Source organism: Diorhabda sublineata, chromosome 7, assembly GCF_026230105.1.
Source record: "Diorhabda sublineata isolate icDioSubl1.1 chromosome 7, icDioSubl1.1, whole genome shotgun sequence".
NCBI classification, from domain to species: Eukaryota; Metazoa; Arthropoda; class Insecta; order Coleoptera; family Chrysomelidae; genus Diorhabda; species Diorhabda sublineata.
In genome coordinates, this window is record NC_079480.1 from 29,605,022 (window position 1) to 29,628,355 (window position 23,334).

The 23,334-nt window shown below is 33.1% G+C and overlaps 1 protein-coding gene across 1 annotated transcript in view; it reads right to left on the reverse strand.

The window, feature by feature from the left end:
* Window positions 1–23,334, reverse strand: part of LOC130447078 (uncharacterized) — a 450,284-nt gene that overhangs the window by 49,324 nt on the left and 377,626 nt on the right. The window contains exons 27-28 of the mRNA XM_056783735.1: window positions 11,271–11,375; window positions 2,785–2,856 (exon numbers count right to left, since the gene is read on the reverse strand). Coding sequence (XP_056639713.1) covers window positions 2,785–2,856; window positions 11,271–11,375 — 177 coding nt within the window. The remainder of the gene's footprint in view (window positions 1–2,784; window positions 2,857–11,270; window positions 11,376–23,334) is intronic.

Here is a 23,334-nt window from a genome sequence, read left to right on the forward strand (position 1 = left end):
ATGTGGATACTTGTTGAGGCTATCAGTCGAGTACATTTTTGTTTCAACATTGTTTTTTCCTGATATTTAAAAAGAAATAATGTAGGTTGATCAAGTATTTGTGTGCATTACGAAAACTGTCATTATGAAAACTGTTTGAGAGCGGAAAACAACTAAAACAACGTGTGTAACACTCTAGTTGAGTTCAGGTATAAAGAGACGGGTCCCGCAACAATGAAATACGGAACACCTTCTAATATTACTCGTACATTTGAAGCTCGGCACCTATAAGTCGAACTGCTCTTTTCTGTATTGAGTCGAGCATCCTCGGGGTAAGCATGCTCGACTCAATACAGGAGAGAGCAGTTCGACTTATAGGCGACTCAGAGTTGACTAAAAACTTTGACATCTTAGAGCGTATAGGAAAAGCCGCTGGCTCTTTACGGTTACCACCACGGCAAATGCTCTTCTGAGCTGTCTAACATAATTCCGCCTAGAACAGTTTTTGCAAGACCTACTTGATAGGCAGGCGCAGATTATGAACATCGACTTCGTCTGCAGACATCTAGAAGTTCAATTTATCGGGACTCATTTCTTTGGAGAAGTGTAATCCTGTGGAATTCGCTACCAAGACACGTCTTTCCAGAGCACCACAACCTGGCATATCCACACAGCAGGCACTACTCGAATTACTGGAGTGTAATAGGGTATACCCACGTGTGTTCGTTTTTTACATAAAAAAATCTGCGTGTAAGGGTCATTAAAAAGCAATACAGTTCACGACCTGGTGTACAGTATACAATACCGTATATGAGTCTAGTCGCTTTCTCAGGGATCTACTCAGAAAACGGGTGTTTTCCCAGAAAAATGCGATATATATTTTTTGTAGATAATTCTACTAGGAACAATTTTTATAATAACTGATTTTCTTGACCTTTTTACATTTATAACTTTTTACGAAATAGATGTCAATTTTTCACATCTTCATTACAATAACGTAATAAAAGTGTATACAAAAATTCAGCTCTCTAGGAATTTTTCCACAGATTGGGGTTTAAAATGCCTAAAATGACTGGACTAATAAATTTGTATTTATTTTACTTTTGTCTGTACAATTTTTCTGTTTCTTTTCGCACTAAAACTACATCTTTACTTGATGAATTAATTAATCAGAGTATTTTTTTAATTCAGAGAAAAAATACGTATCTTTGTATATTAAACATTCCATGTAAACAAACAAAATAAAATCGCAAAAACCTGCTACCTCAACTCGAAGTATAACATTCATAAATAAAGTATAATTAAACAATTGAAGGGCCATGGGGAAGAACGATCACAGTCCCGAAAACAAAAATTTCCAGCATTGCGTTTTTTAAGTTTGAAGTGGAATAAGAAACTTAAAAATAGAGGTAGTTAAATTTTTCAAAGTCTTGATGCAGTAATACATTATTTATGACATTGTAACAAATTAAGAAATGTATTTAGTACATTGAACCGAAATAAATTATTTAAAAACTAAAAATAAATATGGACTCTGATAGTTTTTGCCAAATAGCTACTGAGGAGGTTCATCAATTGGTGGGTCATTTACAAACTCGATGTCATCTTCTTCTTCAACAAGAGCAGGGACCAGTGAGTCGTAGACTCTTTGTGTACCTGGATTGGTCAAGAACTGCTTTATATGAAGGAGGTCCCATTGTACAGATTTTCAAGTTGGCCTACTTCTCGTACAAACTTTCTCGAATTTTTCCTTGTACCCTGATTTTCTACCAAATTAACGTAGTTCTTTCTTGTCGATTTTCAGCACTCGAATTGGCCGTGTCGCAATAGCGCACTTTTTAATGTAGACACAAGACAAAAAAAATCATTTCAAGTTTCAAATTTTACCTCATTGCTCAAGTTAATTACTGTGAATGATGAGGGTCTGATTCTGCTGTTTCTGAGTACATTCCTCCAGTCATCGGCTGTATCAGTGTACGATTTCTGGTTCACAAGGGTTCATGTCCTTATCTCTCTCCATATAAGAGTGACCTCTTATGAGGAAGACCACTTTAACAGTCTGAGATCGTTTCAGTGTACAAACTGAGTAGTGAAGAAAACGTATAACCATAAAGTTCTTGTTTTGGCCTGCGCATTAGCCACAGAAAATAACTAAGTGCTTTACTGTTGGGCTCAGGACATTTTCAAAGAAGTGTTTTAGCATGGAGCAAACATCATCAGTCCCCTTTCGAACGACACATGAATGTACATGTCAGACGTTGTTATATTAGGAGAAGGTAGATTTTTTTGAAAGTCAATGGTAATTCCCTCAATTTCTTCATTTTTTCTACCTTCTTTGCGACAGTTTCTTTTCATTGAATAAAACTTTTGACTTCTAGCCAAATGTACTTTTTCGCTCTCCTTGTTCTTGATTGATTCATAATTTTTGATTATTTTAGTACGCATGTAGATATTTGTTATCAATTAATATTCACATGTTACATTCATTATTTACATTGGTTTACACACTATGAATAGAAAAGCTGAAGATTGCCGAGCCAATGACTTTTTCCCGGAAAAGTTGAAGTGAGACGAAATGCACTTTACTGTGGTAGTAAAAAATTAATCTTTTTCAATTGAAATATCTGCTATATCTGTATAACGCGGCGCTAAATCGCACAATGTTCCTTTAATTGGAAAACTATCAGTAACAATTAATCTCAAGACAATTGAATGAAATTTAGTAATTTTTTAATTGTATACTATTTCGTTTTTTTGTAAAAAAAATTATGCATTTTCTTCTATACTATGAAAAATAGTACTTACTGTTTCATAATTGGAGCCAACTAAAGAATCTTTATTCACTGCTAAGATTAATTCCCCTATTTCAAGACCAGCCTGGAACAAAAAAAAAACGAAATTAGTAACTAAAAAAGTATTGCAATAATCACAAAAACACACATGAATATTTATTTCCACAATTCATGATTGTAAACGAAAATATAAAATCATAAGCATAGGCGTACGTTTTCATACGCAATATTTAACAATAAGATTGAATTGAACACGATCTGCGTGAATTTTCTCTTATACGATTACTGTTTAAAAAGTATTTGATTTAACAAAGAACAAGACATTTTTTCTATAATCATTTCTATCTATTTTTCTTTTTAAGTCTATAATCTTAGTTCAGCAGTACTCTAATCTCTTTAACCTTTCCAAATACTAGTTGCCGTCTTTCTACTCGAAATAGGCCTCTACATATGCAATAATGTCCTCTTTTGATGACTATTTCCTTCGAAAAATTTAAGCCAACCAAAAAGCTGTAATATTTTATGTTTACCTAGCAACGATCAAATTTCAGCGATAATACTGCAACATACTAGTGCAAATTATCGATAATTATCGATAATTTGCACTAGTACCAAATTTTCGACTAGGATTAATAAACATCATTTGGTTTTAATTTTATATTTTAAGAAAAGGAACAATTATTGAAAATGCAATTAGAATATACAACTTTACTGGAGGCCGACGATGGTGTTTCTATGCTGCTTCCACTACTTCTTATTGTTACTTCGCTACTGTCATTTCGCATTTTTTGTACAATTTCCTCGTGGTGATCACTATTTACTTGGAGGTAACTTTTTATCAGGCCTGATTTGAGTGTCCGGTAACCTTCATAATTTGATTTTCTGAAACCCCAGCCTTGGCAAGCTGAGTAACTGCCGCAGCACGGTTCGAGTGATTTATCACTTTTATTCTTTTCGTGTCAATTCCTATAGCTTCCGCTGCATCTCTTGTCCACTTTGAAATTTCATTTCGTCCTACTGGACAATTTTAAAAAAAACATTTCGATGTTTCTTTCATCCATAATGGGTTTACAGTTAAGAAAAAACGATCGACCGTAATATGTTTTCCTCTTTTTTCTTTCAACATTTTAAAAAGCCTGCAAAATTATAATGATAGATTGCTTGATATCATGCTTTACATTAAATACCTTATTGGGCATTTATCAGGCTCGGTGGTGTTTTGGACTAACCATCTTTTTTCTGTTAACGTATGACTCCCTCCTTGCGCTGTCTTAGAAAAAATAGGATTATAAGCTATGCGTCCTGTAGGGTTGCCGTAGTTGTCAAATTCTTCTTCAAAGTAACTCAAAAGGCAATTACATGCTTCTCCTCCTCTCCATGCCAGTTCATATGAAGCAATATGAAAGAACTTGCGTTGAAGTCCGTCCGGAGTCGACTCGTCCCAAATGGCACACATTTTATCAATATCTTGTCCTGATAAGCTAGATGCACTTGTTTTTCTTTTTTCAGGACACTTTTGCAACTGCTTCCTTTTTGCGTCTCTCGCAGTTCTGGCGCATTCAAACGTTACATCTTTAAAAGGATCGAAAATAATGTTAAACTCTTCATAACATTTTTGTTGCAAAATTTTCGCTACTGTATTCCAAAGTGTTTTGACAACAGCTTCTTTATATTCTTCCCCATCACTACGTCTCATGTTGAAAGCGAAATCTCTTAGAATTACGGCCAGCTGTGCGACAGAAGTTTCCTTGTTCAAAGTGTATTTTCGTTCATCACAAAATTGTTGAAACTGTCGCCACGCAGAATCTCTCGACTTTTTCGTATTCAGTGGAGTTAGTTTATCCACTGCGGCGTCTATTACTTTCGTGGAATTTTGCCCAAAACGTAAACTCATTTTGAAATATTTTTTCACGAACAAAACTGTTGTCAATAAATTACCGTAGATACCAATTCAATGCCAATATGATGATCGTCGACTACGGTATAATTTAAAGAATAACAAATTTTAAACACAGAATTAAGTTTATTTTGAATTAAATTTTTCTCAGGAAATAGTCTGCCAAAATGCCCTCTCGTGCATGTCAAATTGTCTCATAATTTCCTCGAATGCGCATTCGCGCACTCGAGAAAATTAAATTATCGACAATTTGACATGCACTCGGGACATTAATATTGAAAATATCTTCCTTGCAAATGAAACTTCATTACTAGGCAACAAGAACAAGTCACTGTTGGCAAGATCTATTAAATGTGATGGATGTACACACAATTCGAAATAGCAATTTGTGAATTTTCGCCATGGCCATCACCGATGTGTGAGAAGGTGCGTTGTTCTGAAGGAAAAGCACTTTAAACGTGGTCGCTTTTTTTCAATAGAGTATTTTCATGTTTTGAGAAAAAAATAGTTTTGGATAGTTTATAATACAATTTTAATCATATTTTTTTTAATTCTATGATCTGTATTTATAGAGAAAAAAATTATTGAAAATTCTAAAATTTTGTAGGTAGTTTAAACATTTTAGTAAGGCCGTAATATGTGTGACGTCATAGGTATAAAATAAATACTGAACATATGATACATAGTAAATACGACAGTTACTCTCGGTTATTCCAAAGCCGTTATTAATAAACTATGATTAATCTAAATAATGGTATATAAATCGAGTCTTAAGCCAGAATGTAAAAACATCACGACTAAAACACCCAATGAACTTTTTTTATAATGCCAAGAAATTCGAATTTACAACAAAAAAGGTTTGGAAGTGTTGAACGTTTTTACGATCCTACGAGATGTAATTATGTTTGTTGCGAGGATCATTTCAATGTAATATTCAAATTTAACTTTTATTTTAATATTTTATAGGAATTAAGTTTATTATGCTTTCAATTATTAACGTGATTATGTAATAATAATAATAAGAACTGAACCTATAAAAGGTTTATTCACTTTATTCTTTATATAGAAAAATGTTTTAAGTAACTAATAAATAAAAACTGTATTATAACGGCACACGCTACGTTACCGGCAAAGATAACCTCGAGATCATCAAGCAGACAACTGCTCAATGTTTTTGTTAAATCTATGACGTCACAAGTGAAAACCAATGAATCGCTTTCTGATGCAGTTGAAAATTTGAAATTTTTGCGATTTTCAATTAAATATTTAGATCAATTTGAACAAAGAGTACTTTTCAGATAGTAATTTAGAATTATTTATTTGTCAAACACACTACATAGATAATATGTTTCCATATAAGTGATGATTTCGCAGCTTTAGAGGACTATAACTCAAAAACGAGGAGTCGTATGGGAAAATTTTTCATGTCACATCATTATTTTCACGTCATCTACTCACTTCCTAATTTTTTGGATCAAGTCCCTGATTACTACGTATATGTGATCCGAGTATCGAAACATGACATTTTCAAATTTATTTTTTTTATTGAATTTTTGCATAACGAGAAAATATTGTAAGATCTTTTTATCTTATTAACCCTTATGTGAGTGATGAGATACCCAGGTACCTTCCAAATTTCAAAATAAAAGTATGTTTTAGGCTTTGTAGGTAAATGTGATTTCCTAAGAGCTCTTAACTATCCATAAATTATATAGTCATCAACTATTTACAATGTTTTTTATGCACTTTATGTAATCTTTTGGTTGTGTTTGGGTTCTTTGCTTCTTCTTCTTTTAATGCTTATCCATTAATGGATGTTCGCGACCACATTTTTCATGGCTTCTCTATCTCTAGCGGTATGGATCAATGTCTGAATATCTTGTATACCCGTCCACTGCCTCACTTTCCGTAACCATGACATCCTCTTCCGTCCCAATCCTCTCTTACCTTCAATCTTGCCCTCGACTATCAGCTGAAAGAATTGATATTTATGGCGTCGCATTATATGGCCAAGATATGCAATCTTTTGTTTCTTCACGATGTTAAAGAGTTCACGGTCTTTATTGATACGCCTGAGAATATCCTCATTCCTCACTTTGGCAGTCCATGGTATCTTCAGGATTCTACGATATACCTACATTTCGAATGCCTCTAATTTGTTGATGTTTTTCACCTTAAGGGTCTAACCCTCCATCCCGTAAAGAAGCACTGACCAAACGTAGCACCGCACAAGTCTCAGTCTAAGATCAAGATCAAAGGGTTCTTTGCATATGTAGGAATATCTGATGGCTCTTACTGGTCTAGTCGGACTTGTAGATCGTCCATCCAGGAGAAATAAAAAGCATTAGTTCTTGGCCAAGCATGTCCTGCATTGCAAATCTCACATGCATTTTTTTTCAACTCTGTTTTATATTTCTAACGCCCAGTTGTAAACTCAATGATTTCAAAAATTTCCTATCCGTGTCACTCGAGGCAAATTGTGGGTTATGTTTACTAGAAGGCCACTGGTTCGTTCTGCATTTTATAAATAAGCTTGTACAATACAAATGTAAACAATCAGGTTTGAATATCAATATCTAGCAAGGTGCATTGATATTGATATTTATGTTGCAGTGTTTCCTGTACGCTGATAACATGCACCGCACTTCACATTTCCACCGCCTCGATCTCCGCAGAACTGTTTTGCACAACTAAAATACTTACCTGGGTAGGTATTTTAGTGTTAGTATTGTAGATTAAAATCGCGATATCTCACGAATGGTGAGTCGTAAGAGAAAAAGTGACTGGAGTATTTTTGTAGAGAATTGTATGATCTACAACTTTTGTCTAACATATTTTCAAGATAGTACCGTTTTGGAGAAACATGGAAAAAACTTTTTTTGACATTGATACTAATTTTTATCTCTATGCGAATTTTGGCTAAGTTATGATTTATTTTTGTCTATTTTGATAATGTATAGTGTACTGTCTGATATTCTAAGAAGACTCGTAATCTAATGTAAGTTTGATGATAGAGGTTCTGAGTAATGAAAGTTTTAGAATACAAAAAGTTCGGCATATTACTAATTTGACTGTGGTAAATTATATCTTTTACATTGTACTGATTTCGAAGTTCAGTACTATTTGTAAATGTCTACCAATTTATGGTTAAATAGTTATTATAAAAAAAAATTACAAAAAATGTATAAAACGTTTTTTCAGAGCAGAGAAAATCAATATAAAGACTTTGAATTCCTGCTAGAACTTTTCAAAATTTTGTCTGTATTATTTCGGTTTCTAGTATCTTGTGTTTAAATTGTATTTCTGACGTCCGTGTGTTGCTCTGATAAGGGTAATATACACTCATGATCAAAAATAACGCACCACCCCGATTTCTGAAAATATTTTTTTGTTTAATAAATTTAAATTAATATTGCTGTTGTATAACTTCTTTTGAATCAATTTGACACAATAATAAGAAATGTGTAGTAATTTTGAGTGATTTTTAATGAGCAAAAAAATAAAAACATTGCAATAAAACCAAATTTTCTTAAAAATAAAACTTGCATTCTAAACAATATTTCCGCCTCTGGATGTAATTGTTGCTAACATTCTCCTGGATATGCTTTCAATTAGGTGCTGTATCACTTCTTGAGGTATGTTCTCCCATTCCTCTAATGCCGATCGCTCAAGCTCATTTAAATTCTGAGGAGATGGATTTCGACGACGAATACGGCGTTTTAAAATGTCCCAGACATGCTCGATAAGATTCATATCTGGACGTGTGGTCTAGCATTATCATGCATTGAACGAAAATAATCATCAATAAATGTCAGTTATGTATCTTGCTGCGTTAAGGGCGGGTCTAGAAAGAGACACTAATTCTGTGCGGGCATCAAAACAAATTCCTCCCCAAAACATGATAGACCCTTCTTGGAACGGCTCCCTGGGAATGATACATGATTGCGCAAATCTTTCTCCTCGCCGTCTTCGAATTTGTTAACGTCCATCTGGACCTCTTAGACTGATACTTGTCTTATCAGCAAATAAAACTTGGCACCAATTTTCTAAATTCCAATCTAAATGTTGCCTTGCAAATCTTAGTCTAGCAAAAAGATGCTGCCTGGTTAGCAAAGGTGCCTAGAAAGCTCTTCTGCTTTGTAGACCAGCATTCTGAACGTGTCGTCTTATTGATCTATCAGAGATATTTACATTTCGGACTTCTCGTAAAAGGCTTTCTTAATAAATTAAATTGCAAAAAACGGTCATCTCGAGGAGTTAAAATTGAAGGACGTCCTTGTCCAAGCCTCCTAGAATGTGAACCGGTCTCTCGAAATCTTTGCATCAATCTGCCAATGGTTGTGTGGTACACGCCAAACAGATTTTCCACTGCACGATAACTTTGTCCCTGTCCAACTAACTCGGCTATTCTTTCAGTTTCGCGTTCACTTAACTACCTAACCCTATTCATTTTTTGTTTAACTAGTTTCGACTTTAACACACCTTGATTGACTTAAATTACTGCTGCCCGCAAGTTGGTACAACAATAGAATGAGAGAAAATATGCATAAAATTAACATATTAAAAAACTACAAAAACAATTATTTGCTGATAAGAAATTTTGCTACATTTTATCGCTAACATTTAAAATACTTTAACTTTTTGTGATAGAAAAACAAAAAGAAACCCAAAAGATTAACATTTTAGGTTTGGATATTGAACTAAAAGGTGGTGCCTTATTTATGGCCACGAGTTTATTTACCGAAGCGTCGATTTTGAAGTTTTTTAGGAATCTACTATTTAAGACCTACAGCTCATCCCAAAAAAACACGTTTTAATATAAATCAATTCATAAAATGTGATTGTAATTTAGTTGAGAGTTGGAAGACTAATATATGTCATCCTGCAAAAAATCAGCTCTTTAGTAAAAAGTCAACATGCCTAATATTAATTTTGGATTTTGTAGCTTATACACCTAGTACATAGGTGGGGAACCTGCGGCCTCCGCGAGGTTCTTGTGCGGCCCTTCGCCACCTAGTACAAAATGGTAGAGTCATATTGTAACATGACGTCAGAATATTAGTCTGAAACGGACCCTAACACGCATGGGCGAGGCTCTGGCCCACAGACCATCCGTTTCAGACTTGGGACACTCAATGTTAATTTTTTAAACAGTTTTCAGCGCCCCCAAATTGCTAATAGATTTTCTGATTTTGACGAACACACTCCTTCTATGAAACTGGCATTTGAACCAAATTTAATAGATATATCCGAGGCTCTTGCAGAACTACAAATGGAGTTAATTGATTAAGGGGAAGATAGTATCATCAAATCCCTTTTTAACGCTAAAAAGGATCCCTTAGAAATCTGGAAAAATGCTGTTGAATATCCATGCCTTCGAGAACATTCTCGCCGTTTACTTTCCTGCTTCGGAAGTACCTAAGCTTGATCCAAATATACAATCACTGTCAAACAAAAAACAACACCAAATAAGTCACTAATTTAGTAAATAAAAGAATATTTTTTATTGTATTTTTTTATAATATGTGTATATTATTTTATATGTATATTGTATTTAAAATTTTGTAGTATTATATTTTATTTTTTCTATATAATACAATAAATTGTTAAATCTATAGAAAAACTATAATAATTTCACAAAAGTCACTTTCTTAGGTCAATCAGCTTATGCGGCCTCTCTTATTGCTGCCTAATTTAAATGTGGCCTCTAATGGTAAAAAGGTTCCCCACCTCTGACCTAGTATATCGATATTTTACTAAATATGTCGATGTTAATGATATAAATAAAATACAAAGGCTGACCTTTGGAATACTAGTCATAACGAATATTTGTACTAAGTTGCCAGAAATGTTAATTTGATCATCAGCTGATCTGAGTAATATTTGGCTGGTTGTAGAACCAAAACTATCTTAACTAAATATATTTTTCTATTTCTTTTAAACAATGCATTACACTTTGTTTTGTTCCATATCAAGCGGCCTTAATAGACAAATTTCATGATAGAACGGCTCTAGAACGGCTGAAGAAATACATATCGACAGGGATGTGCTAAATTATTTTTTCCCAGAAGTTAAAGAAAAAATGTATGAATGGCGATTTGATACTTAAATGTATCCGCTTATCCAGACTTTAAAAAAAAACATTAACAGAGATCAATGAAAATTATTATTTAGCTTTACGAGTTTTCAAATATAATCGGCGATAATATAACAAAGAAATATAAAAATTACTGAAAAATAGTCCCAACAATCATAATAGACAATTATTTTTAAGATCAGAGTTACTTCGATATTGGATAAGATCGGAGATATTTGCAAAATGGTAGACTGTTATAATTTTGAGAAATCAATGTTCATTCATCGCAATTGTCATGTTTACAATTCCAAATTTTAAACATTTAATTACAGTAAAATTTATCATTAGAAACAATCTACAAAATTTCAACTTTATTCATATAGTAGACGCGCAATTCAATTATCGATTGATTGGTAAGTCGTTTTAGTGAAAAATGAAAGTTAGGAGATTTCAGCACTTCCTCATCGATATAATCTTTTAATAAAAGTTACATTTAAGTTTGATTGAAACGGAATTATATGCCTACCTTCTCTGCCGAGCTCCCTTCTTGAATGTCGGATATGAAGATACCTTGTCCCACTTCTGCATGTTTGCCTTCTATTATCATAATTCCTAGACTCTGGTTGGGTTGCTTGAAATGAAACAAAATTATATTTTTTTAGTATTTGTAATCACATAGTGAAATTATGTGTTATTTCCATTTGCACCAATTTTCTCAAATTTAAAAAGAATGTACAAATCTATAACAAATAACCTCACCAAAAATGTGTGTAAGATAAGTATAGAGAATATGATGTATCGACCATCTTATTGTCTATGAAATCGTTTCCTTGGCAATCAGTGTTTAAGCTGGTGAGTGTATGTGTTTAAAATAGAAACCATAATTTTTTGGGTACCTTTTAGGTAAAATTCCGAAAAATTCCTGAAAAGGGCACGGAAAAACTGAAAGCCTTTATACAGAGAGAGAGAGAGAGAGAGAGAGAGAGATGCTTTATTGTCAATAAATTGTTCGATTTGTAAAAAAAAACATGTAAAAACTAAAAAAAAACATAAAAAAAATAACTAAATAAAAATACAACAAAAAAAATTTCAATAAACAGTAGAAAACCACAAAGAGTAACAAATTTATAGGTAATAGTAATAGGTAATAATTAGTATATAAGTCCCTAGCAAAAATTATATCAGTATGCAGCATGCACCCGAAATTAAATATTATTATTGGAATATTAGTCGTTTACGGAGTACAAGGCTCTTTAGTATGCCCTGAAATTATTGAGGAATATGATGTCGATCTTATTTCAACTGGCAAGTGATTGTGCATTTTTTGCAGTGTAAAATATTGAGCCATTAACTAATTCTGAACGTGGAGTAGATGGTAAAGCTCCGCGTTCCTAAGTGGATAGCCGTGCAACGATTTTTCTGAAATTGGAGAAACGTTCTCACGAATTAGTCAAACGGATTTAAAGATGAATAAGAAAGGAAGAGTCAGAATTTTTAACCTTTCAAAGAAGTCCCCGCAGTGACCCTGCTGTTTAGTCCGAGTTAAAATCTAACAGCTTTCTTTTGTAGTTCGAAGATTCGCTCAAATTGAGTCGCATCACAAGTACCCCAGTATACGGGCATAATAAACTGTTAACGAGGTGAATAAGTTCGGTTCTTTGGTAACTGAACTCAACGCAAAACAGAAGGAACTTAATTGTTTAGATCAGGCTGCAATATGTAACTCCCATTTCAAGGAATTGTCCCCAAACCCCAAGAATTTTACAGATTCAACGACGTCAATGGTGGTGTTATTTAATGAAAAAGACTGCAATGTATTTTTATATGATAAAACTTTGGTTTTAGAAGCAGAAAAGATTAGAATCGCACCATGATTTGAGGGTGATTAGGTCACTAAACACAAGGTTGCTCCAAAAAAAAAACTAGTGTCGTAGTAGTACTGCAGTTTGTTGATTTAAATAATATGATTAACACTATCGAAAGCCTTAGAAAAATCACAAAAAGTTGTTGCAGTGGAGTGATGGCTGTTTAGACTAGAGTAGACGTTTAGAAGGGAAAATATAGCATCATTTGTGCATTTGTTACTCAAAATCCCAAATTGATGGGTAGTAGGATACTATTTGATGATCTTCAATTAAGGCAATTTGAAGAATCCTAGTTAACATCAATCAACGAGATTGATTTCGAGATGTGGTATTCATTTGCTCAAGAAATGAAAATTTTCTTGGAAAATGGAAAACTAGTGGAAACTAAGCTGCTTTTCTTGATTGTAACGAGCAGATAAACTCACTACCTCAATAGCTCCCAAAAATATAAGTGTTGTAGAGAATATCAGATCAAAGTATTGAAACTGTGGAAAATTAATATCAAGGACTATAAGATATCTGAGGGAGTAAATTTATCTATTTTCTTCACGAAATTTCTCAATTTTTCTCCTCTCCACACAATTATCTCTGATTTTTTTTTAATAATAAGACTGTTTCTTCCTCATTTTTTGCATAGAAATCCCATTTCTTTTAATAAATTTTCAAATGTTGATCTTTTAAAATCCGGCAAGTCCCTACCTTCGTTAACTACTCTCAGAACTGTATCCACTGTAGGTAACTCATTTTGAACAATTCTTCTGATGGCGCTCCTGTCGAAATCATCGATTGAATTGTTAATTTTGTTTCTTGATGGATGCTTTTTTGGAATGTTCACGTGCTGATCAGGCACTGATGATTGTTTTGGTTTACTTTTTTTCTTTAATAAATATTCTTTATAGTTTCTGTTAATATGACTTGAGCTTTGAACAATCAAAGATAAAATACGTGGTCAGGTTAGTAACAGCCGGTTGTATGACTCCAATACGATGTGTGGTCAGTTGGTTTAGATATTTTGCATTGAAATTACTGAATCAGATGCTGTAGAGAACTGGAAATATTTCCTGTTTCCTTGACATATTCTGTTATGTTCAAATAAAATGAAAAACAAAATACCTCAAAGCTGTTGTATACAAAATTTTCAGACACATTAGGATTTTCTTACTTACATACATGATTCCCAAAAAAATATCAACACAACGTAACGTTCATATCAATTTTGATATCCAAACTACGTTTTAACAGTTCTATTGAGAAGGTCGTAATGAAAGGAAAGCCTGGAAAATATCTTCCTAGAAACGAACGACGGAATTTTAGACACATACATTTGATTCACTTGTTGATCGAGTATAAACCATTCGAAATTAAAAATAGATGATAGTGTGGGTGCGGAATTGATATACAAAAGTTAAAACATTATTAGTTAAAAATTTCATACCATCACTAAAGAAACAAAAACGTGCGTTTGAATGTAGTTTATTTAATCTAGAAAATAGTTGAGGGATCAAAGCGTTATTGCGGACGGTGTTTGACCGAGATCTGTTATTTATCCACAACATCGACATTTCCGGATATTCATATTTTGGAGACATATCAAAAGTAACTGAATCATCAACAAAAACAGTTTCATACGTTCTTTAATCTAAAATAATGATTTGCAGGAAAATATTTCATATTAACTTTAGTTCAAAAGTTTGGAAATACAATTGAGTTTAAATGAAACTATTACCAGACCAGCTGACGCTTAGCGCCTCAAGTCATTAAATCAGAAAAAGTTTTTGATAAAAAATCGTAGGGATAAAAAAAGATGTCGTCATCCCGGTAAATAATAATACAAGGCTAAGGTAAAAAAGTTATTTAAACTTGAAAATGTTGAGGAGTTGAAGATGATAATCCCGATCCGATAGAAAAATAGAATTTAGTGAAGCTATTATGAACAAATGCTTCAATACAAAAACAAAAAAAAGTCGAATTTTTCGTCGAATGAAGATTTTAACTAATACACAAACAAATCTTTCCATAAAATGGATTTCTTGGAAATGATATCAATTCTCTTCAATCTTATTTCTTTATATGGAAAATTTGCTATTCCTCAATAACTTTTCATTTCACAAGTTAACTCCCTCTCTTGAATGAAAGTTCATAATTTAAATAGACCCGGTGGTCTCGAACCCTCTTGTTCAATTCCAATTGACAACAAAGAAAAAATTGTCATAATGACAAGAAATTTCGAAAATGGGAAGTAAAAAAAATCACCCTAGCAACGATCATACTGGTATTATTCGTTAAATAAGAGGCGGTCCAGTTCAACAATTACAACGATCAAAATGATTTCGGGCGTTTTGTGCTAGAAGAACTGAAGAAGAAAACTTTGAACTTGAGAAATACAATTCTTCAACATCACCCCTACTTGCATGCGAAGTTCGAACCCTCTAGTTAAACTTTTTCTGGCCAAAAAATAAGAAAATATAACAAAAATTACCATAAAATGGAGAGGGTTGGAGATGGAAAGTTTCGACCTTAGACAGGAAATTATCTCGCAACTAATTGAACTTACATGTGAAATTTCATTTGTCAGTCGCTTTTCGTTTGACCTGCAGAGGTGAGCAACAGTCAAAAACCACTTTTTTTGCACTGCGACCCCTCGAAATATTCATTTTTTTCAACCAAACTCTAATAACATCAATCCGCCGCCAAAAAACCCTTGTATGCTAATTTTGATCCAAATCGGACCCATAGTAATTGCTCGAGAGACGAAAATAAGAATTGTAGCTTAAACAGATATATATATATATATATATATATATATATATATATATATATATATATATATAAGCTACAGACATTCGAAAAACCATCATAATCGTGTTCAGGAGGTCTCAAAACATGGGAAAAATGATGTGCCCCCCATTTTACTTCTAGTCATGCCTACCGTAATAGTCTAATTTTTCCTTGAAAAATTCGACTAAAAATATTGAGATTGATCGTCAGAATTTGACGTAAAACAAGAAATAGAATTAGCTGACTCTTTTTTTTTTTAAATTATATAAACGCGTCAACAAACCATTCGTCCGTAAGGGGTCATCTCGTACGTACTTCGAATAACTTATTTTTCAGTAAATTGGATCAATAAATAATCCGGCATATTTTGATAAACCACCCCATTATGCTATATACTATTTTTCATATATATGTGAATCATATCAAGGCAACAATTAGTGAAATATATCCACCTATAATACGGAACTTTTATAATACATACGCCTCCCCATAACCCGGAAATTCCATAAGTTAAATGTACTCTATATTGAGATGTAATTTGAAAGTTCATAATCAATTTCGCGTACGTTTACACATTATGTCAATTGTGTGATTATAAAACTAAGATATTTGTGTTCCTTGTATTTGTATTATGAGAACAATGATTATACATCTCTACTAAAAGGTGAAAAGGTGTAGAGATGTATTACCGGACAACAAAAAATTGTTATTTTGAATACGCTAAATAATAGTAAGCAACCAACAGCAATAGATCTAGATCTAGGTCTAGGATCTAGAGCTAACTTTAACCAAGACTTGTCTTGTTCGATATTTAACATTTCATACTTTTTTAAATTGTAATATGGGAAGAAATATAATTAATCGTTGGTTTTATGAATAAGTCACTGATCTTTTTGTTTTAATTAAAATATCTAAATAACAAGACTTAAGTAAGTAAGTAAGTATTTACACTGTTTACTCGTAATCAATTACTCCACAGAGCACAATGAAACAAGACACAATATTTTTTACAATATGTAACTGAATCACTGGACGTGAATTGTTGAGGATACTTTCTCCTAGTCTATGAGTGTCGGCGCCGGTGTCTCGGCACTCCGCAACTATAGGAATCACAAGTATGAGTACTGTAACATAAAAATTACTCGAAATATTTCGAGTGCTGAGTACTTCTAAATAAAAGAACTCACGAGTAATAGTGAGTACTTTAAGTACAATTTACTCGAGTATTGTCAGCTCTACTTATCTGGAAACAAATTCATTTTTTTTAACCTAAACAAAGTTCAAATAATAGCACGTTACGTTAATGTATGATCACACGGTCTAAAATTCATTAAACTATCAACTTATCATCCAATTTGTTCTTTCGTGTATGTGTTTGACATTTTTTGTAGGACCAACGACACCTACCTGTCTGATGTTGATTGATTAATGAAGAAATTATGCTAATTGATAATCTGATTTTGTCTCCTACAGTAGGGTACTTGTATTTTTTAAAAAGTATTTATTTTTTTTTTATTTAATAAGTTCTTGATAAGAAATAATGTCACAAAGTAAAATATATAATTAAAAGTGGAAAAAAGCCGTGAGCAGTAGAGCTCCATCACGAAAGTCGAATTTTTCGTCGAATGAAGAATTTAACTAATACACAAACAAATCTTTCCATAAAATGGATTTCTTGGAAATGATATCAATTCTCTTCAATCTTATTTCTTTATATGGAAAATTTGCTATTCCTCAATAATTTTTCATTTCACAAGTTAACTCTCTCTCTCGAATGAAAATTCATAATTTCAATAGACCCGGTGGTCTCGAACCCTCTTGTTCAATTCCAATTGACAACAAAGAAAAAATTGTCATAATGACAAGAAATTTCGGAAATTGGAATTAAAAAAAATCACCCCAGCAACGATCATACTCGTATTATTCATTAAATAGGAGGCGGTCCAGTTCAACAATTACAACGATCAAAATGATTTCGGGCGTTTTGTGCTAGAAGAAAACTTTGAACTTGAGAAAGACAATTCTTCAACCCCTACTTGCATGCGAAGTTCGAACCCTCTAGTTAAACTTTTTCTGACCAAAAAATAAGAAAATATAACAAAAATGACCATAAAATGGAGAGGGGTGGAGATGGAAAGTTTCGACATTAGACAGGAAATCATCTCGCAACTAATTGAACCTACATGTGAAATTTCATTTTTCAGTCGCTTTTCGTTTGACCTGCAGAGGTGAGCAAAGGTCAAAAACCACTTTTTTGCACTGTGACCCCTCGAAATATTCATTTGTTTTCAACCAAACTCTAATAACATCAATCCACCGCCAAAAAAGTCATGTATGCTAATTTTGAACCAAATCGGACCCATAGCAATTGCTCGAGAGACGAAAATAAGAATTGCAGCTTAAACAGACATTCGAAAAACCATCATAATCGTGTTCAGGAGGTCTCAAAACATGGGAAAAATGATGTGCCCCCCATTTTTCTTCTAGTCATGCCTACCGTAGTAGTCTAATTTTTCCTTGAAAAATTCGACTAAAAATATCTACATATTTAATTGAAAGTCGCAAAAAATTTCTAATTTTCAATTACATTGATTTTCACTTGTGACGTGATAGGTTTGGTAAAAACATTGAGCAGTTGTCTGCTTGATGATCAACAACAACAAACCTGTTATAAGTTAAGTTCTTACATTATTACATAATCACGTTAAAAATTAAAAATTTAATAAACTCAATTATTATAAAACATCAAAGTAAGTTAAATGTGAATCTTGTCATGGTGGAGAATGATTCGTCTTCTGCGATTGGTTTTCCCGATTTTAACGAACGCACTCTGGCAAACAAATGCTGGTGTACCATTCAGAATTAACCGTTCTACGTTACTCTAATAGAACGACAGCGACATGTCCAGTTATGCAAAAAAACTGGCGTCCATTCACTTTGAAGTGCTTAGCAAACAAATTCTATTGGATTTGACTCGTTTCGAAAGACCCATATAATCGGCGCCTGACACAATATTATAGACGTTTTTTAAAGCACCGATTGAATTTTTTCAGCATTTCTTTGCACTAATGACACGAGCTTTATAGAGCGATTGTCAAATTATGCGGCAAGTGTTCATGCAATATTGAACATATGCGAGTGGAACTAATGCTCAAATGTGCCTCAATCTCATAGTATGTCACATGACGATCTCGTAATATCATTTTACGCACAATATCGATGGTTTTTGGCACAACAGCCGATTTTCGACGACCCTAACGAAATTCATCCTTTAAGGAAGTGCGACCCCGATTGAAATCGGAAAACCAGCGAAAGACGGTGGTTCGATATTGTGCTTCATCACCAAAAGTCGCGATTTAATTCTATTTTTGACAAAAATGAATATTTCAAGTACCTGTAACACAACTCAAATAGCACTCGTGTGATAACACGTTCTGAGTATATTCACAATTAAAAATGTCAAGCTTTATGATGGTAATGTCAGATTTGACATATTCACATTAGTGTTGCTATATTTCAAAACTTAGGTAAACTTAAAAAAGTAGTAGCCCTCGTATAAGGATTCAATAAATATTGATACAATCGTTGAAAGCATACCACAGCATTCCACTGACACAGCAAAAGCTGTAACTTTGGATTTTTTTTCCTGAACGAATTGAAACATCTGAGTGTTTACGACAAATTTGTTGATTAGAAAGAATCCGAGCGTGCTACATCTTGGTCTGAAGAAGTATTATTGAGTTAATTCGTCAATCAAGCGAGGGCCGGCATCACCCAAGGTCGATAATGCCAGCCCTCGTTTCACCGAACAGACAATTTTCCCTTATAGTTTGAAACCATGTGCGGAAGGTGAAAGTCATTAACGAAATTAAATTTTTCAGGATAGCAAAATAAAGGTTATATACTCATTAAAAACAATGAAATATTGAATCATCCAAAATTTCCAATTAATTCATTATTTTAAACTATTTTGTAATTATTTGCTTTACTGAAATCAACAAGTGGATGAAAATTTAATTTTCGCACTTAACGCGAATTTTACTTCCCAATAAGTATATTAAACGGCTAAGGAATAAAATATCATTTTTATATAATTCTTTCGTTTAAAGTTTTTACAAATATTTTATAAACATAAAATAATAAATATTTTCATACACAATTAATCAAGAGTAAATTTTTTATCGCTGGTATTATCTATACAAGCCTTGTAAATCTTTCATCTGAAGTTTCCAGATAAAGTATAATTCTATACTAGTGCTGGTCTCCCTCCGGAATTATTCCTTTGTCACAAAGACTTTTTTTGCCTCTAACAGGGACAAGAACTAGGAAACAATTGTCATAACTTCGTGGTCTTCCTCGATTTGATGAGCTATCAATATTCAAGGTTTTGTAATCGTCTTTGTGACTGTACTGGGATTCTTTGTTTCCTTTTATATCTGTTTTTTTTCATTTTTTATATTCTTGGAATTTTGATTTCCTTTTCTAAGAAATCCGTCAGTAGCGGATCTATGGGAGGGTCTAGGCTCCAAAATTTATAGATATGTTAAAAATTTATAATAAAACTAATTTCATGTAAAGAAGATGCACTGTTAGTCTATTTTAGTTGTTGGTCAGGTAGAAACAGCCAGATTTTTAAGACTTTTTAAGTCTACAACAGACCAAGGATTGTCTAAGCTTGGGTTTTCATACGATTTGTTATGTGGCCAAGGCTATGATGGTGGAGCTAATACGACAGGACAGTTCGTGGTCTGCAAGCCTTAATTTCTCAGCAGCAACCTCTAGCAATTTACACCCACTGTTTCAGCCACTCCAAGAAGCTGTATATCACCAAATGATGTGACATTCTAGAAGTAATGAATGCTATTGGAAATGTTGGAACGGTTTCATCATTTCTATCATCCTCTACTAATTTTTAAAAAAACAGGGAGTGAAACCACTATGTTTCACAGATACGTTGTAAGGCATGAAACAGATATTAACTTCAAATAACTGATTCCTAAGACAGTTGTAACTGTATAAGACAGCTTGAGCGATAACAATACGTTTATTCATGAGTTAAATGTGTTAACCATATCTTAAGACAAAACTAAGATCATGGAAAATCTACAAAGCAACAGTAAGACGAAAATGGATCAGCCTATTATAGTTAGTGTATGTATTATACTTTGTACTCCAAGATTATACCCATTAAATTATAACGACAAATAAAAGTGATGAAAAAAGTTGGTAGATTGCCATAAAAGAAATGTTCTAAAACCGCCACTTTGAACACTTGCCAAAAATGTCTCCTCCGGTTAGCTCCTCCTTTGTTTGATTACATGGAATGATATTCCATGTTAGAATGACTGAATTTGAAAAATGTATGTTTAATTACCACTAAATGGCTTGATTTCACAACGGTATGAACAGTAGCGACGACGTACAGTGGTGCCAGAGAAGAAAAAAAATCAATTTTCGAAAGCGCTCATTTCGATTATCTACTTTGTAATTTCCACACTTTATAAGCTTCAAGATCTGGGAACAGCATGGTATTTTCCCTGTTTCAAGGATATTCTCAATAATTTAAGTCCACTGTCAAAAAAATGAAAGTTTACACACAACTCTAAATAAGTGATGTATAATTGTAGAAGTGGGAGAAAAAAGTATCATCAAATTGTTGTTTGGTTCATACTAAGGCCTCCAATAGCTCAGTGCCCATATTTATTCTACTTTGAAAAACAAGATCTCATGCTGATTAGACTGGATTTTTTTGCAACGTTACAAGACACGAAAATCGTTTTTTAAATGTATCCTATTTATCGATGGGGTCTCATTTACCGGAAAAAAAATTTTCAATTCACATAATAATAACTCTATCAATACTTTATACCAGCATCGGTTATTACTTCATAATTTTCAAATTAAAATATTTCGACACATCGAGTTTTATCAAGATTGCCTTTTTTGGTGTAAAATTAAATGATATTCAAGTTCACTTGAAATTTTGCTTAATACGATGCCAAAAAGTAGCTGTTAGTAAAATGTTTTAAACTTTTAGTTTTACGTCTAAAATAGGTTTTGGATGAATATTGTCAAATATTTTGAATGATATTTAATAGATAGGTCTTGTTGATAATTATTTTTTATGCTTATTCAAGCGTTCATTGTTTCATTACGTCTAAAATACGCAAATAATAAAGTAGACTGTTTAAGTCATATTTTCACAAAATGTTTTTTTTTAAGTGACAGATAGATTTTTTTAGTAATAAGGTGAATATAATTTTTAAAATGGGTAGAGGAAAAGTTATTGATGAAAAAATTCGATTAATCATAATAAAATTATTCAAAAATGGGAAAAAGAACTCAGAAATCGCGAAAGTTGTAAACATGTCAAAATACAGTGTTCGAAATATAGTTCGCTTGTATAAAGCAAATGGTTCGATTGTAAGAAAATCGAAATTGTCAGACAAAGATAAACAAGTGTTAAAAAGAATAATTCAACAAAACAGATGTGCTAACTATGGTCAACTAAGTGAACTATGGAGGAATGCAGTAGGTAGGCGGGTTTCAAGATCCACATGTCACAGAGAGGCTCAAAAATTAGGATTTCGGACATAAAAGGTGAATTTTGTAGCACCTTAGTTTGAAGCATATTTTTCTAAATTTAAATTTTGTTTACTTAGGCCAAGGAAAAGCCATTATTGACTCAAATCCAAAAGAAAAATAGACTTAAATGGGCCAAAGAGCATAAAAATTGGAATTTTGAAAAGTGGAGTTGTATACATTGGAGTGATGAGTCTCGTTTTGAAGTTTGCGTGGGTGGGAAAGCCTTTATTTTTTAGCAAGATGAAGCAGCATGCCATAAGTCAAAAAAGGCCTTAAAATGGTTCTCAGACAACAATATTCCACTTTTGGGTTTCAAGTAGTCCAGATTTATCATCAATAGAAACACTTTGGCATGAAATGAAAAAGCAGTTGCGTGCAAATCCAGCTAGAACTGTCATGGAATTAAGAGAAAGACTACAAGAAATTTGGGATGATTTCATTCTCGAATACTGTCAGAATTTAATAAACACCATGCCTCAAAGAATTACGGCTGTTATTAAAAATAAAGGGGATGTTACGCAATGGTAACTTTTAAAAGTATGTTTAATATTTAAGCTTTCTGATTACATTTGGTTTTTTTTTATTTGTAACTAGTAGACCCGGCCACGCGTTGCTGTGGCTGAGTGATTTGATTTGAAATAATTCTAATGACAATACAATTGCTCTCTCTTCTGCTTGTTCAATGAAATTATACTGGCATCGAGTTGTTACATGTTCGTCACAATTGCCCATAAAATAGATCTGCAGAAATTTTGGATCTTCATTTGACATTGGCATCAATGATCCATTTTTATGATATACCTGGCCTTGAATTTTGATTGTTGTCTCAAAATTACGACCATTTGATGACAAATCACAAACGACGTCATTTGGAAGCAAGAACTAAATTTTCGTGTCTTACGCAAAAATAATTTTGATTCATTCGAAATGCAGAAAGAAGGGATTTCAAAGGTATAGGTGGAGTACGGAGTGGCGACAATACATCTTTTCCTGATGCGCAACACATGCCGGGTGCTTCGTTGCGAAATGTTAACGCCTGACAATAATTGCATATTTTGTCCATCGCACCAATAGTAACTTTGGAATCAACCGAGTGGTTGATGTTTGGTTCATAATTAAATGACGAACAAATGATCCACGTGTTACTGCGCGGTTGGTTCGATGATTTTCTCGGGTTTGTTCTATATAAGAATCTATGTGTTGATGACGTGCCACCATGGTTCTCAATGCATTTTCTTGTCGACGATTATCACGGTGTTCTCGTGCACGAATTTCAGCTGTGCGAATTCTTTGAGCTGCATTTCTTTCTGCTCTCTGTTCGACTGATTTATTAGCTCTTTCAACACGTGCACGTCGAGTCTT